Below are 16,667 nucleotides of genomic sequence, written 5' to 3'. Positions count from 1 at the left end.
CAAAGAGGGAGACTGCATCTTGTCCTCAGACCTCTGCTCACTCACTGCTCCTGGGCACAGAAAGGCAGCCTGCATGTGGCTGTGCCCTCACTAGCCCCTGGTGTCTGCTCTGGCTCTCTCCTCTCCCTCTTGGCTCAGTTACTTGAGGTTGTTGGTTTCCTGGCTGTGGGCAGAAGGTGTTTTTGAAGGAGAAGGTGGTAGCCTGGGGGTGGATCGAGAGTGGGAGACAGAAGAGGGGAGGAGTCACTGATCAATGCTAATAAATAAAAGGCCCCTCTTCTTCAGCCCAGGGTCCAGGACGCTGGGAGAGCTGCCCCCTCAGACAAGAGCTGCAGGCTGGCGGGGAAGCGACGGCTTAGTGAGTATGCAGGGACTGCCTTGCTTTTCCTGGACAACTGCTTGTTATTAATGCCTTGCTGGTGCTTCACAGCTGCAAAATATTAGGAGTGGCTGCTATGGTGTGTGTAACATTGTGATTCTCCACTCCAGCAGGAGACAGGTCAGAGGGCTGCTTTTCTGATCTCCCCTTTATTTGGGGGACTGCTGAGATTTCCTCGGCATTTGCAGGCAATTAATGTTAGCTCCTCTTTCTATATTTCTAACCAGTGGATGCTGCTAGAAAGCAGGGGGATTGGGCTCACTGTGCTGCATGGTGTGTTGCCTCTGGGGCAGCCCACTGATGCTGGGGAGGGGAGATGTGTGCTGGAGAAGTATGGAGTGCAGGGGGAGTAGAAAGGAGATGTACTTTTGCAAGGGAAAGTGTTCCCCGAAGGAGATTTGTTGGTATAGGGTTGTGTGGCCAGCATGTTCATTCATCCCTTGGAAAATGCCTTGCCTCTGTGGTGAAAAATGAAACATTTGGGTTAAAGTAGTGTTTGTGGTTCTTCTGTGGTTGATGGCAGGGGATGCTCCAGGTGTTCTGGGATCAGAGTCCTCTGAAATGGGAGCAGAGTCTTCCAGGGAGCAGAATGCTCTGCCCTGAGTGAAGACAGATAAATAAAGCGGGTTTGGCTGGAAAGCATGTTGGAGTTTCCCACTGTGCAGCCTCACCTTCATTCCAAAGTACTCCCAGCATCTTCCTCTCTGTGCCCCACTGCTTTCCTGCTGGGGTCTCTCCTCCCTCAAGCCTCCCTTTCTCGGCAGCTCCCGTGAGCTCCCAGAATATACAAGACATTCAGGAAACCTATAAAATCCACATTCAACACTAACTCCAAAACTGTGGGCTCCAAGGAATGCAAACAATCCCAGAGCAGAGAATTCCCTTAAAGAGACCGGAGTGGCAGGGCATGGAGGGATGGCAGAAAAAGTCTCAATTCTCCTCTGACCTTGTATCTATAGCAGACTTCTGGCTTTTGCCCCAGCACAACCTAGTTTTCCTCCTCATCTCAGGCTGAGCACTGAATGGGCAGGATGTGGACAGTATGGGGGGCATTGATGGTGCAGGACTGAGCTGCTCTCTGCGTGGTGTGGGATAATGGGGAAGAAAAGCAATCTTTCTCTTTGGTCTGAAGTTGAAGGCACTGCTCAGTTTCTCTCCCAGAGACCACAGGCTTCAGGCAAGGGCCATGAGTTTGGCATTGAAAGGGTAAGTTGTAAAGCCCAGAGTAATCTTATTCCACTGAAGTTTCAGTGGAACAACACTTCCCATTGGGGAAGTGTTAGGCTCTGGCTAGCTGTCCCTGTAGTTCTTGGCTGTGTCACCTGCAGCGTGGCTCCCCAGACCGGCCTCTGCAGGTGACAGCAGTGACAACACCACACTGGCTTGGAGGGAATGGTCTGCACCCAGAGTGCACTCAGTCTGCACCCTATCAGTTAGAAATCCTGATGCCTGCATGTACATATGGACAAAACAGGCGGTCACCACAGCTTGGATCAGACATAACAATGGTTACTGTACCCTAGGCTCATCCCCAGGCAGTGTGCATGGTCCCAGCCCCACCACTGCCATGGGGGAGGGCTGGCAGGCACTGAGTACCCACCTTCCCTCCCTGTCTTGCCTCTAGCAAACTACTCCCTTTTGCTTTTCACCCAGCAGGGATGGCCATCTCTGTAACTCCTTTCTTCTTTTACTCCCTCCTGCTGTACCATAGAGCTGAGGAGGGGAACATCCCATCTTTTGTCCATTGCTGCTGTCTGTGACGCTGGTCCCAGACAAGCTCTTTGGGTGCTAGAAGGTGAGGAAATGCTCCCAGAAACTGCTGGTGTGGGAGATTCATCCCAGCTGAAAAGCCTTGCCTTGACATCTGACTTTGGTGCCCAGTGGGGCAAGGACTGCTAGTGCTAGACCAGAGAGGCAGCAGTCCTGAGAGATATGGTTACCTTTGCCTTCACCAAGATGCTGTCCCTTGGGCTGGAAGAGCAGTGTAGGGTCAGGACCACAGTGAGGACCTGCAGAGATAGAGTTCTGGGTGCTGCTGTCATCTCAATGCGAAAATCATGATCCCTCCAGCAGAAGGGATTCTTCTAGGTTGCTGCTTGTCACTCCTAGAGCAGTAAAGTAGGAGAGGGGAAGGGGCAGTAGGGTTAGATTCCCCCTCTGATGACTGGCAGGCTGGGACCGTAGCAGGGGCCAGCTGGAGGGAGGGGGGCTGAGTGGGGACAGTGTTTGAAGCCTCATTCTCTATGTCTCTGTTGGCAAAGCTGACAGAACACTGTGGGCTGGGTGTATCCAGACAGAGGATGGCGAGGGCAAAGAGGGCAGATCAGAGGAAAAATTAGAAAGGCAAACATTTACATTTGGGATCAGCACACACCTCTTCAGCAGGGCCCCTGGCAGCCCCTGAAATTCCTTTCACTTGCACAGGCCAGCTTTTCTAAGCGTGGAGTGCTAGTGACACACTTGCCTATGAATTATGGCCCCCAGCCCTGAACTGGGAGAGAAAGGGGGCATGCCCTCTCCTTCCCGAAACCTGATTCAGTCTTCTAATAGAGGATGTTTTGTAATGGCTCCATAAAGAGTGTGTACCAGCCAGCCGTTGCCTTCCCCAGGCTCTTTCATGGGCCCCCTCCTGGCTCTGTTTTCATAATAAACATTCCACTGCTAATTTTGCAGGTGGCCCAGGATCTCCAGCTGCCCTCAGTGGGAAGAGAGCGAGACACAGCAAGAGAAACAGAGTGAGAGATTCCTCCCTGCACTGGCACAATGCGCACTCTCATCATCCTTACGTTCCTGGCTGTCTTGGTGATGGCTGCTACTTGCTATGGTAGGTGCCCTTTTTTACTGAGTAGAGTGATAACTCCAAACCTGCAGGCATCTTTGGGTCTGTTCAGATGTTTTTATTCAACTTTGTGTCTTCTTTCTCCTTAACTTGATCTCTTGCCTGCTTTTCTGCCCTTGTGTCAGACCGTCCTAGCCCTGCTCCAGAGCTGTCATCTTCAGTCATTTTGATTTGTGGTCCAGGATGCTTCAGCCCCTTCCTCTCTGTTCCAGCTCACCTCGCAGGCTGCTCCTCTTTCTGCCCCTCTGTTGTCTGGACTACAATAAGAGTTCTTATTCTTAACTCTTCCGTGTTAATGGGGAGATTTCCCTTTCTCCTTTTGTAATATCAGCCCCCTTTTCCTGTCAGGCACACAGTTTCATACTGATGGAATTAAGATACTGTTTCATGCAAGAGTCAAGCACATCTCACTGTGCTAATCCATTCCCTAAGCACACATGCAAGCTTTGAAGGTAAGCAGGTATCATATCCACTGTAGTGTCAGGAACATGAAGGTGAGGAACTATGCTTGAGAATCACATACTGTAAGACCAAGCACAAGCCTTGAAGTCCTGGCTAAGACATCAGGTTGCTCCATTCTAAACTCCTGAACACCCTAAACTCCTCATATAAATGTTAGGTCATGCCACTGATCCCTTTCTCTTCCTTTTAAACAGGTGTCTTAAAACCTGGCTTCTCTGATTTCTGTGTGCCTGTTCTAGTGATCTGTGGTGTGTGAAAGACTGTGAATCCCATCAGTACAGTGCCTTACCACGTTTTACTCTTTCTTTCCCCAGAGTCCCATGAGAGCATGGAATCCCATGAGTATCTCAGTAAGAGACTGCTTTACTATTTTCTTGAATTTGAAGTGTGCTACAGACATCTCCAAGACCATTTCCGTGTACTTTACTGTGGAGATTAAATAGGCAGAACCACTCAGCCCAGGGAAATTGAATTTACTGGGTGATGGAGTTGCAGGATGAATAGCAAGGGAGTTAAAAAAATACTTCACATGTTTGGGCACAAGTGCATACCAATTTGTTTTGCAAAGAATATAATGAGAATTGGAAAACAAAGAATCATGAACTTAGATCCCTGCTGCATCCACCTAAAACAGGTTAAGTGACACTAGAAAGGACATTGCTCAAAAAGCTCTGAGATGAGCACAGAAAGAGGTATTGCATAAGCCAGTGACATGATTTGTACTTCCCCAAGAACAGGGAGAGCCTTACTCCCAGCACCTTGGAAGAAGCAGGTGGAATGTGTGGGCAGGAGGGACCCTTGGTCTGGAAGAGAGAGTTAGTGTCACAGGAGAAGCATGAAATGGTGGAGAGTCTCACCATGGAACAAGGAATAACCTGGAGGGGTTAAAGAACAGATGGTTCGAAACTAAAAAGAAATTAGACCATCTGGAGAAGGACTGGACTTCATAAAACAGCTGGTCAGAAGCACAAAGGCACAGGTGGAAGCCAATGCCAAAGACATCCACAGACTCTTGAACTCTGCAATAGGACTGTGATGTTTCTCAGAAAGGACAGAAGGGACCTTCAGGCACCTCAGTCCAAAACTGCCACACAGTCACCGCTTAGTGACTGCCTAACCTTGGAGGCAGATAGACTTACTCAGGCCCTTCCCGTTTTTACCTATAATTTTACGATTCTACTAATTCTAATGAGCATGCCCAGACCTCCCACGGTCTGCGCAGCTTGGCACCTACCTCTTGGCCAAGCTCCACTCACTCAGAGGGGCTGTGGCAGCAAAATCACAGTAGCTTTACCCCGGGTGGCTTGAGTAACAGCAGAGCTAGACCAGCATGTCCACTTCCATACAGGCTGCACAAGCCAGAGGGAGAGCCTGTGCACGAACCAGTGGGGTGGACAGTGGGGAATATTAAAAGGTCCTGGGTTTCACTGTGCCTGGGAGGGCAGACAAAGAGGCTGTTATAAATGTGGAAGTTAGCTTTTGTTGAAATCTGGCCTTGAAAGTGTCTATCTACTCTGAACAACCCCTTGCCTTCTCAGATCCCTTCATCAACAGGCGAAGGGCCAATGACTTCATACAAGCTGGCATGAGACCAGGAGGCATCTTTCAGGAGAGGTATGTTATGGCCTCAGGACGCTGAGGACGGGAGTGGGGAGAGGTCTTTCCTTGCCAGGCACAGGCTGGTACCAGGGGAGAAAGCCATGGTGACTTCTGAGAAGCCTCAGCCCCTCTCTCAGTGTGAGGTGCCCGTGAAGTCCCCAACCCTGGGAGAAGCCAGTACTCAGATAGCAGAGAGTGAGTCCTTGCGTTTGAGGACATATCATGTGCTGGGAGGGCTCTGCTTAATTTGTCTGAAGGAAACACCAACAGAAGGAGAGGGAATCAGTGTGGGATGGCCAGAAAGGAAGCTCAGTTTGAGATCTTGTTCTAATCCTCAGCTCTCATGCAGAATTTGCATGACCTTTTCTAAATCACAGGGCCATCTGGGGGCCTCCTTGCCTCATCTATAAAAAGTAGATATAGGCAGTTTCATGCCTCATGCAGGGCTTGTGAAAATAAAGGCTGAAGCACAGAAATAATCTCCTAGTGAGGTGTCAAGGCAAACCTTCTTCACAGTGCCAGGTGGCCCTTTTGCAGGATGTTTCAGGTCTTTGTTCCATGTGTGGCTTTGGGGATGAGCAGAAGAGCTGAAGGCAGCAGGCTGGGGGGCTGCAGAGGGAGGACTCTTCCTCAGGTTGAGGCAGGAGGCATCCCCTTCTCCCCACCACCCTACTTAGCCCTGAAATAAAAGGTTAACTGGGGAGGCAGAACACTCCTGTTGTAGTCACATTGCTCCCCTGGATGTGGTGAACACAGAAGGTGATATGCTAACATCTTGGTAGCTGGATGATGTAATCTGGTGATGGACCCTTAATCCTGGTGGGGGATTGTGGGGCAGGAAAAGGCTGTAGACAGATATTTAAAATGGCAGCACTCACCACTCATTTCTCCTACTTTTGCAGGATCAGGGAGCGTAGTAAGATGCCCCAGGAACGTCAGAGGGAGATCTGTGAGGACTATTACCCCTGCGAACTGTACGCTTTTCACCATGGCTATGCTGCTGCTTACAGGCACTATTTTGGGACAAGGAGGACTAAGTAAAGGATGACCTATCCCCATCCTGGGGCCTGGAGCCCAGGGTATCCTCCCAAAAAATGCAATGGCTCTGAAACATATTCAGTTGCTTGTGTCCCTGTATGTTATCCTGCCTGCTGCTTCTCTCCCATGTAGCCATGGATGCCTACACTGTGTAAATTAGCGCTGAGCTGACATAGTAGAGATCAGAGAGAGTTCAGGATGTGTGTGTTTACTACACAATAAATTGCTGGTTTGATACTATCTTCTCATGAGTCACAGTATTTTGGGTGTGTGTGCAATTTTCCATGAAGAAGCTGAGTTTGTTTATCATAGAATCTGGTGCAGATTACAGAAAAAAGTCACTACCTTGCAATCACACGAGTTTGAAAGGATCTACAATGTTTTTGTTTCAGGGTCTACAAGTGGCTTCGTTTAGAGGTCACTGGCAAATTTCAGTTCTCAGTCTGAAGACATCTTAAAATGGCATGGTGTTCAGAAAGCAGGGCGAGATGCACTTTTTGAAAAAGAAATCTATAATATCTTTCCTCAGTTGGGGAAACAAAATTCAGAAGGCGCCTGTTCAGTCTTAAAAACAAAGTTAGGGCAAGAGTTAGTGACAGAAAAAGCCGTAAATTGCATTTTGTCTATCCAGCTACCCTCAGGTCCTGATGTAGGGTGCTCCCGTAGAAAGGAGCGTGTGATCCGGACTTTACTTATATTTCCTTTTGGAATCCCCTTTCATGCCCTTAATTCCACTTGGAATGATTCCGGTAGTGCTAGAAAGCTGCAGAAACCAAAGGTGAAGAGGGGCTCCAGATGGTAAATAAAAAAATAAAAGAAACGCAGTGTTTGGAGTTAAGCCCAACTTTGTTCACCTAGAACAATTTTATTTTACTGTTCATAACTCATTTGAAACAAAGATGTGGCCTGACCCTGTGCACAGGTTGCTGAGCACCTCCCAGCCCACTGAGGAGTGAGCATGACCGCTGTCGGGTTGTCACCAGCACCAGTGCACCTTGCAGAGCTTGTCCCCAGGCCAAGAAGCACCAGTGCTGACATGCCCAAGAATTCAATACTACTCCAGGCTGGTCAGCAGCCACAGCAGCTTGGAGACCCCTTGGTGTGGGGTGTGTAGGAGACACAGCATCTTCTATCTCAGCTTAGCACAGCTGGTTTCAATATTCACATCTGCAGGCTTCCACAGGCACCTGCAAATTATGGAAGTGGGAAAGATTCATGGCACGCTATCAAAGGCTATGAGGTATAAAGTATCAAATTGTTGACTATTCTGTGAAATTAAGCCTAGAGCCAAATCTACCTGCCATATTAGAAACACACATCTTCTTGCAAAATATGCTTCAAGGCTTTGCCAGCTTTGAAGATGAACTTCTGGAAAGAAATGCGATTTATTTATTGAAAACACTTCTGATGATAGGAAACTTCACCCTGACAGCTGCTAAAGTTTTGCCAAAGGAAGAAGTGAGAGATAAATGAGTTTAAGGAAAAAAAGCCATATGGATTAGGTATATTTGTACCCACAGTTGTTCTGCATGTTCCCAAGTAGGTGAACCTTACGATCACGAACCAGGGCAAAACTTTCATAACCTAAAGTCAACAAGTCTGCAGTGTCTGGGTTTCACTTGACACTGTGATGCTACCAAAATGGAAGGTACAGGGCTAGTGCTGTCTGAGTCTGTGTCCAGAAATACCTGGTGATTCCAACCTTTGGTTTACCAGTATAAATAATGAATAATACCAGAGATTTCTGTGGGATTTTGTTAGTGTAAGCAATAACCAAACATGTTTAAGAGACTACATGCTGGTTAGAAAGCTTGGGAAAAGTTGGGAAGAGAGGTAAAGCTGTTTGGATTACTAGAATTGTATATTTATATTCTTTCACGTTTTCTTTTGGAAGCATAACTTTCCTAGAATACCTATTATTTTTAGATATTTATTTTTAAACTGTTGCTTTTTAAGATACTTTTGCTGGAAGTTGTTAGTATATATATTCAGTCTTTCCTGGACTGGAAGAGTTAAGCTTCAAGGCTTTGCCAGCTTTGAAGATGAACTTCTGGAAAGAAATGCGATTTATTTATTGAAAACACTTCTGATGATAGGAAACTTCACCCTGACAGCTGCTAAAGTTTTGCCAAAGGAAGAAGTGAGAGATAAATGAGTTTAAGGAAAAAAAGCCATATGGATTAGGTATATTTGTACCCACAGTTGTTCTGCATGTTCCCAAGTAGGTGAACCTTACGATCACGAACCAGGGCAAAACTTTCATAACCTAAAGTCAACAAGTCTGCAGTGTCTGGGTTTCACTTGACACTGTGATGCTACCAAAATGGAAGGTACAGGGCTAGTGCTGTCTGAGTCTGTGTCCAGAAATACCTGGTGATTCCAACCTTTGGTTTACCAGTATAAATAATGAATAATACCAGAGATTTCTGTGGGATTTTGTTAGTGTAAGCAATAACCAAACATGTTTAAGAGACTACATGCTGGTTAGAAAGCTTGGGAAAAGTTGGGAAGAGAGGTAAAGCTGTTTGGATTACTAGAATTGTATATTTATATTCTTTCACGTTTTCTTTTGGAAGCATAACTTTCCTAGAATACCTATTATTTTTAGATATTTATTTATTTTTAAACTGTTGCTTTTTAAGGTACTTTTGCTGGAAGTTGTTAGTATATATATTCAGTCTTTCCTGGACTGTAGAAGAGTTAAACTTTTTTTTTTTTTTTAAATCCTTAAATTTCTTTAAGCTAAAAGACAGTATTTCTGGGGATTGGCACAATCCCTAATGGCTCTGACTGCCCTTGGGAGCCTTTTAGGCTTTAATTCTGTAACCCTTGGATATCTCCCCTGCATGTAAGGCTGAGAAGGACTGGATGTGAGGTGGAGGAAAATGTGATCCGTGTGCTGTGTTTGGGACGTGGCTTGGGGAACTTGGCTGGTGGGTTTGGGGAGTATGGGGTTATTGGTAAATAGGCTGTAGAAGATCCCATGCAGAGCTCTTGACATACCAAGCAACCACAGCCACTCAAGTCCTGAAGAATAAAACACTTTTGGAGTTTCAAGGTTTATTTGATTTTTAGACAAGAGAAGCCAAACTAATAGCCTCCATACTAGGAAGATTTCCAGGAAGAAAAAAGAAAGACCCTCCCCCAAACTAACTACCAAAGAACCCGACAGTATAAAAATCTCAGGTCTCTGAAGTGGTTTGGTGAAACTGTCTGAAGCAAAAATCTGTGTTTGCCCTATGTAAACTGTTTCATGAGTGAGTTTACCCTCAGAGGAATGGGTCAGGGCGGGGTGGGGGAAAAGGGTCACCATTGGGTTAAGTCTCATTTGATTTTCCACATGAGAGAGCTCCATCACACGAAAGGAGCTGCTTTACTTCAGGGTGTGCTGGTCTCTCGCCTGGCTTTCCGGCAAGAAACTGAATGATTTTCATGTTTATAATAAAACTGATTTTTTTATCCAGTTGTTTTTCTTCAACAGTCCCATTCAAAACCTCAGATAAAGTCTTCTGGAAATGCCATGAGTCCTGAGACGGATATCAAAATTGCTGCCAGGACCCGATATCTCCTGGCTCAAAGGACAGGCTTTGTTTTGGAGCTCAAACATGGGAACACAAGCCAGAGCCCCGATCTCTCCAGGCGATCACAGGATATAAACTGCTGCCCGAAAGCAAGCTCCGGAGAACTTCAGTAACCTCCAGGAAAGCTCTGAGGTTAGGGAGACTAGCGCAGCCAAAGAAGACATGAGGAGTCTGCTGGCACCGCTGATCGTGACTCTGGCCCTGGCAGTGCTCTGCTGTTGTGAGAAAGGTAAGGGGACGTCTTCCTGGGAGGGCTCCCTGGAGCACTGCTCAACCCTGCAGCTTGCCGTCAGCTTCCCGTCAGTCTGGGAGAGATGCACAGCTTCGGGGGGGAGGAGGTGCACTGCCGGTCATTGCACAACTTCAGATCTCTGTCTGAGAGACAGAGTCATGGATGAGAGAGGGCTTGGGGATAGAGAGCCTCATGCCGGGCACTTTCTTCCACTGGTCAACCCCCCACCCCTCCAGTTGCACCACTGAATTGCAGCAGAGAATTTGAACATTTTAAGATGTTTAAGCATTAAACCAGTTTAGTGTTTAGGTGAACTGGCAAAGGTATGCTGGATGCTCACTTTTGAGTAAGAGGGTTGAGCTGCAGGCAGATTTGTGTCGACCACAGGGAGAGGGATTTTGTGCCTGCCAGCCCTGGAGTGCTGTAGGATCACAGAGATAGGCACTGAGTCAAGCCTTCACCTGCAGGGAGATGTGGGATGTGGAGAACTTCTGGAGGAAAAAAAGCCTCCTGTGGTGGTTAAAAAAAAAGGGAGTTGTCCCATTGAAATAAGAGCACATCACATTTGAAGGTGATTTAGCCATGGTGACTTTATGATCAAGAGACAGTAATGTAGTGGCAGCTCTGTAGTTGATGGAGAGAGAAGGGAGGAAAGATCAGAAAAACAAGTGTTTTCTCTTTACAGCAGAAAAAGAGAAGCTGAGCAGGAGAGGGCCCTGTCTTTTCTTGTATTATCCCATTCAGAGTTAGATTTCATTCAGTCCTTGGCATCAGATATGTCATGATTCAATATTGGCAAATATATTTTGTTTGATCTGTCAGTCTCTCTCTCACTTTTTCACTCTTGAGTATGTATCTACTTTTTTTTAGTCATTATTATTATTCCAGATTGCTTAATGGCCTTGGAGTAACTTCTAATTTATTTTTTTAAAATCCAAGGAACGTATACATAGCTTAAAAATAGAACTACACACAACCCTTTTCACACAAAGTATTTGTTTAAGCACAGTTGTTATTTTTTTGGTCTCTAGAGTCCTCTTTCTACCCATAAATACACTTATGCCACATACCTGGTGACTTGGGTGGAACTAACATTGTAGAAGAAAAATATGGTGAAATAGTGGAAGAAAAAAATGTGAAATAGGGCAGTGCGGGAGAGCCAGGATTAGAAGACCTACCATTTCTCTTAGAGGATGCTTTCCTTGGGTGTTTGCAGGGAGCATTAAGGATTGAGGATTAAGATTAGGACTGAACACAGAAATACAGTGTGTAAATTCCTCTTGGGAGGGCTGGTGAGCCAGGTACCTCAACCCTGAGCCACAAAGCTGTGAGGGTAGAGTTGTTCCTAATTTTCGGCCCTATTTCCCTTCCCTATCAATAGTTTGTGATTTCTCCCTAGAGTTAAGGAAACCTCTCTTTCCAAAGATAGAGGAGATGCTCAGCTATCTTCAGGTTCTGTCCAAATTTGGGGTTTTGCTCAAATGGTCCCCTAGCTCTAGCTGTCTCTGCTCTTAGCCATGGTGGGGAGGGAGAAGGAGGAAGGTCTTTCTCCAGCTTCCACAGTGGTTATATGGTCATTGTGTCATTTAATCTGGCTCAGAGGAAGTTGAAATTAAACAAATCCAGGCATAATGGGTGAATTTTGCTGTGCTGAAGAAGTCTATCCCTAAATGGTGGGTGTTAATAAAACCCTTCTTTGGGAAGAAAAGTCTTTCTGGGAAAGGGGGGGAGCTGGATCCACCCAGTAAGCAGAGGGATTCAGTTAGAGTGGAGCAGAGGAGGACGACTCACAAGCAAACTCCTCTCTGTCTGTCTGTCTGTCTGTCTTCCAGATCCCAAAGACCCCTCAGGATCTCCCAGCGCTGCCAGTGAGTATATTGTGACTGATGCTCAGCTCCATTCTCCTGCATCTACTTCCCTTCTTCCCTTTGATAGGTTCAAGGGATGAACAAGAACCATGCTGAGTCCCTCTAGCTGCTCCCTTTTTGCTCCCTCAGCACTGCAGTCCCTGAGGTGCAGGAGCACCTGCAGCAAACAGAAGGGCTGCCTTTCACTGCCATGGGGGCAGGAGACACCAGGGAGGTCAGCCTCCCTGCACTGGCAGCCTGGCATTGCTCCGGGTGTGCTAGTGCCATAGCCTGCATCTCCACAACCCTTGAGCAGCCCCCAGGCAAGATGTGAGTCCTGCAGGTTGTTAGCAGCTGGATGCATCTGCCCTCTGTGAAACAAGGTGATGTGAGTGGAGCAACACGTCCAGTATCCCGGCTTCTCTGAGCTGGCCTCAGAGACCTATCCAAAGTGACTGCTGCGTCCCCAGACTGTTAAGAAAGCAGAACCTGCCCCAGGGCCTCCAGGCACTGGTCTTTTGGATCTGCTGAGCAGCCAGTCTGGTGTGCAGGATCACAGAGCAGAAAGGTTTGGCACCACACAGCAACAGGCTGTAACATCCCTGCCAAATCCCACAACCTGGAGAGCCTGAAAGCAAGTGCCTTCCTTGGCTGCTCCTGGGGGCTACAGTCCCTCCTCTGTCAGGTTGCCTGGGACGTGGGGATTTGCACACCTTGGAATGTCCACAGCTTTTGCAGCAAGCTGATCCTGGCAGAAATCTGTATGGAAAATCCCCCTCGTTCTTCCCTGTCTCTCCTTTCTCACACCTTAAAGGATAACATTGCTGCTGGGGAGCATGAAAGCTGGTATTTCTCCAGTGAGCCAATGCAAACACAGATTGGGAAAGAGAAAAAAAATGCAAAGAGTGTTCAGGGAAATGTGGTGATTTCTGACAGCACATTAATTGGCATCTGTGTAATCAGTATTTTGATCCAGACTAAACCCCAGATTGCTAGAGAGGAGGTACCTCTCACCTGCCAAAGAGAAACACGGTCAAACACCCCACGATGATGAGGAAAGTGCACAAACGCCACTGTCTCCCCACAGACAGAGGACTTAGAAACTGTGTTCCCCCACTGACAGTGACAGTTTGCCAGTTTCTCTGCTGAAACATGTATTGGTGTGCAGCTCCCTGTGTTGCTGGTGTGCCGGCATCCGTGCATACCTCTGCTGGTGTGGGTCCGTCCCATGGAGCGAGGCTGTGCTGTGCTGTGCCCTGGCTGGGAGTGGGGGGCAAAGTGGCTCTACCTGCTGCTCCACAGCACCCCAGTGTTTGCACAACCACAAATCTAAGGGAACAAATAAGCAACCGTGCTGACATGGTGTGTCAGTGGAGACCAGGGGATACTACTGTCATAGCAGAAAGACCTCTCATGTTCTCCAGGTGCCTGAACACCAGGATCTTTGCACCTACTGGGTGTATTTCTCTATGGGTGATGTTTACTCTCATTATTTTATACCCGTCACCTTTCATGTATCTCCGCACATGTGAGCATTGGTATTTTCATGTGCCACCTGCTGCTTATGGCTCATTAGAGGCATTTTAAGGCCTGGTGGCTGGTATCTCACATCACTCTCAGTCTGAGTCAAAATATAGAAAGGAAGCCAAGACCCTGAAGTTAAGTGGGCCAGGGAGAGAGGGTGCCATTCCCTTCATTTTCTCCTTACTCGTATTTTATGCTGTCATGACTTTGCCTTCTGCCCATTTGCTGTGGACTCAGATCATGCTGTGTGATAAGGGAATAGAGTTTATGACAGAAAAGGCCCTTGCTCCATGTAGATGTGCAGGTTGGAGTGAGGAAGGAGCCCAGATGTTGAGCTTTGAGTGGACAATGGAGTGGGCAGAGATGAACAGGCAATTAGGATGGGGCATGACAGTCATCTGCTTGTGAAGAGAGTACTGTCCCTTTTCAGAGGTTAGACTGGTCCTTGTTTTGCATAGACCATGGCCCTGCATCTCTAACCTGCTGTGTTCTCTCTTGGTAGGCATCAAGATTAATAAGGAAGTTGCCAATGCCTTTGTGAAGAGGCAGAAGAGATCCAGCCTGTATGAACGGTAACAACTCAGGAGTCAGGCTGAAACTGGACTGTGGACCAGTTCTGAAGAGGGGGTGGGAAGGAAACAGGACATAATGAGGCATTAATTTGTTGTACATTTATGTTATTACTTTCATGTGTAGAAGCAAAAAGGTTGTAGGAGACACTCATTGATAGATAAATGGTTCTTTTTTTCGTAAATATCCTTTTGCGAGCTCATAGCTGGACTCTTTTATTACTCTCAGGAAGACAGTACTAGCTGTCTGGGCTAGCCATGGGGACAGCAGGATACAAGTTAGAAGCTGCTCTAACCTGCAGGGTCATCAGAGCCGATTTCCAGGATAATGAGCATCACAGAGCCTTGGCCATTGCCTCCGGCTTCCTACAAAGGAAGCACAGCTCTATTGCAGGGTTGAGGCTAGATCAGATTGGATGTTCTTTCTGAAGCTGTAGAACCTCCATTTGTGCAGAAATCCTAGGCATGAAGATTTGGAGAAATCCCAGCTATAAACATTTGGAGAAATTTGAGGTCATCCAAGAATGTTACTAATCTATTTCCTGGAAGAGTTTGTTAAGCCATTGTCTCATGTAGGCCTGTAGCATAAAGAATTTTTATTCAATCCTTCTTTGGACTAGAAGGATAGTGTTGGCTTTAAATGATAGAAGATTGGGAGGCTCCATCTGCAGAGGAGAGGATCAGAGTATTGTAGCAGAGGAACTGGCTGATGTTGAAACTTGCAGTGATTAAAAACAAGATGAAATTCACAAGTAGCAACTGTTACTGACTGTTCTGACTACCCCTTACAGTTTCTGCATCGTAAAAGTAGCTTCTGCTGTAAGCATTAATTGGTAAGGACTGAGGTAGACAGGCAGCTTGGTGTATTATTTGATCACGAGGTAACGTTAGTCTGGAAATATGGATGCAACAAATGGAATTCAAGGGTGTTGCAGGGTTTTTCCAATACAGAAATAAAGAAATTAATGAGATACTGGTGGGACTTCTCCTGTAGCAGGAAAGATTAACCAAACCTGGAACAGGAGTTGAGAAGTGCATCCAGAGTGTAGCTGAGACTAGAAGATTTGGGCTTGCTTAGCCTGGCAAAACAAAAGCTGAGTGGGGATAGTATTGCTGTCAGCAACAGAAGTGAGGATGATGAGAGGAAACTCCTTAAGCTAAAGGAAAATAGTGGCTAGCAGGAAAGTGAGCAGAAACTGGGAGCAAATAAAAGTAAGCAGGAAATAATTAAATAAAAAATAAAATAAATAACAACAACAAAGATTCCTGGGTAGTTGGGGAATTGGGTTGGGGACAAAAAAAACCCTAACTGCTTCTGTGGTCTCCTTTGCTGATAAAACCTCAAGAGCAATTGCTTTAAGTTGGGTTCAATTCCAACTTTTTCCAGCATTAATTAAGTAGTCCATCTCTGTGTAAGTAGATGTTTAACTCACCACAACAAGTCTCCTGTTGGGGCACCCTGGGGAATCACTCTTCTCATGTTAGTATCATGGGTGTGAAACGTCTCCAACTGCATCGTCAAAAATTTGCAGAATGGCATCTCTCTCTCTGTCTACTCCAGGTACTTTGAGTATTACAAAAGTCCAATGGAGCAGATGCATGAGCGTTGTGAAAACTACCCCCCCTGTGACTATCTCTCTGACCAAATAGGATTTTCCATGGCCTACAACCGTTTCTTTGGGAGATACTAAGGACGGGACGGTCACTTCGTTCATTTTGCTTGGGACCACTCTGAACCCCCCAGGAGAAAGAAGGTTGTGGGTGGGAAGGAGGGAAGAAAAACATCTAGACTGGGGTCTTCTTCAGAACACCAAGGCAATAATTATCCCACTTGTTGAGCTTGCATTAGCTTTCTTCCTTTCATCAAAAATCTTTCTCTTCAGTCGTCTTTTGTGGTATTTTGAGCTTCACCAGAAATGGCTGAGAAGACTCTGTCTTACCTCCTTCCATTTGAATCCCCAGGACACAATAGGTGAAAAAATTGTGATTCCTCTCAAGAAAATCAATGTATATCCTAGAAACATGACAAGATATTTTGTCGTCTTCTGCAAAATGCATGAAGATTATAGAAGGAGAATGTCACAACATGTGTAAGTGTGATGGATCTGATCCTGGGATACTCACTGGGAAGAAGGCGGAACGGCTGCCTCCTGGTACAATGACTAGGAAAGTTCAGTATTTTCAAGTAGAATAGTCACCCTAAATATGTGCCAATGTAGGATCATTTTGCAAGGATAGAAGTGTGGAAATACTGTTACATAGCCAGAAATCAGTTTCTGGTACACTTTTCTGATTATTCTGTCACAAAACTTGCCTGTACAGCAACAACAGATAAATCCCCAAAGGTGTGTTTGAGGAGTCCTTTTATAGATGAGCCCTTCCATTTATATGCTGCATTCAATGACTGCCTGTAAAAAGTAACTTGGAAAGCTCTTGTTATTTTTGTTACAATTGGTTTCTGGTGAAACTGAATATACCCAAGCAGAACAAAAACATTCCTCTCTGATGCTTTAGTATTTATACTTGAAACTAGAATCATAGAAATAGAATCATACTGAGGTTGGAAAAGACCTCCAAGATCATCGAGTCCAACCGTC

The 16,667-nt window shown here is 46.2% G+C and overlaps 2 protein-coding genes across 2 annotated transcripts; both read left to right on the top strand.

The window, feature by feature from the left end:
* The first annotated feature begins 275 nt into the window (after positions 1–275).
* On the top strand, positions 276–6,559 carry MGP (matrix Gla protein). The gene is made up of 5 exons (XM_009290076.2): positions 276–358; positions 3,053–3,203; positions 3,995–4,030; positions 5,219–5,294; positions 6,182–6,559. Exons 2-5 carry the CDS (start codon positions 3,143–3,145, stop codon positions 6,318–6,320), a joined length of 312 nt encoding a protein of 103 aa, XP_009288351.1. The 5' UTR covers positions 276–358; positions 3,053–3,142; the 3' UTR covers positions 6,321–6,559.
* A 3,435-nt stretch (positions 6,560–9,994) lies between these two features.
* Positions 9,995–15,953, top strand: BGLAP (bone gamma-carboxyglutamate protein). Its single transcript, XM_009290075.1, has 4 exons — positions 9,995–10,127; positions 11,963–11,998; positions 14,004–14,073; positions 15,632–15,953. The coding sequence occupies exons 1-4, from the start codon at positions 10,061–10,063 to the stop codon at positions 15,759–15,761; spliced, it is 303 nt and encodes a 100-aa protein (XP_009288350.1). The 5' UTR covers positions 9,995–10,060; the 3' UTR covers positions 15,762–15,953.
* The last annotated feature ends 714 nt before the right edge of the window (positions 15,954–16,667 follow it).

Source organism: Aptenodytes forsteri, unplaced genomic scaffold (assembly GCF_000699145.1).
Source record: "Aptenodytes forsteri isolate BGI_AS27 unplaced genomic scaffold, ASM69914v1 Scaffold284, whole genome shotgun sequence".
NCBI lineage: Eukaryota > Metazoa > Chordata > Aves > Sphenisciformes > Spheniscidae > Aptenodytes > Aptenodytes forsteri.
The sequence above is the reverse complement of the archived record's forward strand: the minus strand, read 5'-3'. Positions and strand labels throughout refer to the sequence as shown.

Bases quoted from the DNA above. Each gene is read 5' to 3' on its own strand.
- BGLAP (XM_009290075.1), top strand. From the start codon at position 10,061: ATGAGGAGTCTGCTGGCACCGCTGATCGTGACTCTGGCCCTGGCAGTG. The intron at 10,128-11,962 runs GTAAGGGGACGT...TCTGTCTTCCAG, and splicing joins GCTCTGCTGTTGTGAGAAAG to ATCCCAAAGACCCCTCAGGA. The intron at 14,074-15,631 runs GTAACAACTCAG...TGTCTACTCCAG, and splicing joins AGATCCAGCCTGTATGAACG to GTACTTTGAGTATTACAAAA.
- MGP (XM_009290076.2), top strand. From the start codon at position 3,143: ATGCGCACTCTCATCATCCTTACGTTCCTGGCTGTCTTGGTGATGGCT. The intron at 4,031-5,218 runs GTAAGAGACTGC...TTGCCTTCTCAG, and splicing joins GGAATCCCATGAGTATCTCA to ATCCCTTCATCAACAGGCGA. The intron at 5,295-6,181 runs GTATGTTATGGC...CTACTTTTGCAG, and splicing joins GGAGGCATCTTTCAGGAGAG to GATCAGGGAGCGTAGTAAGA.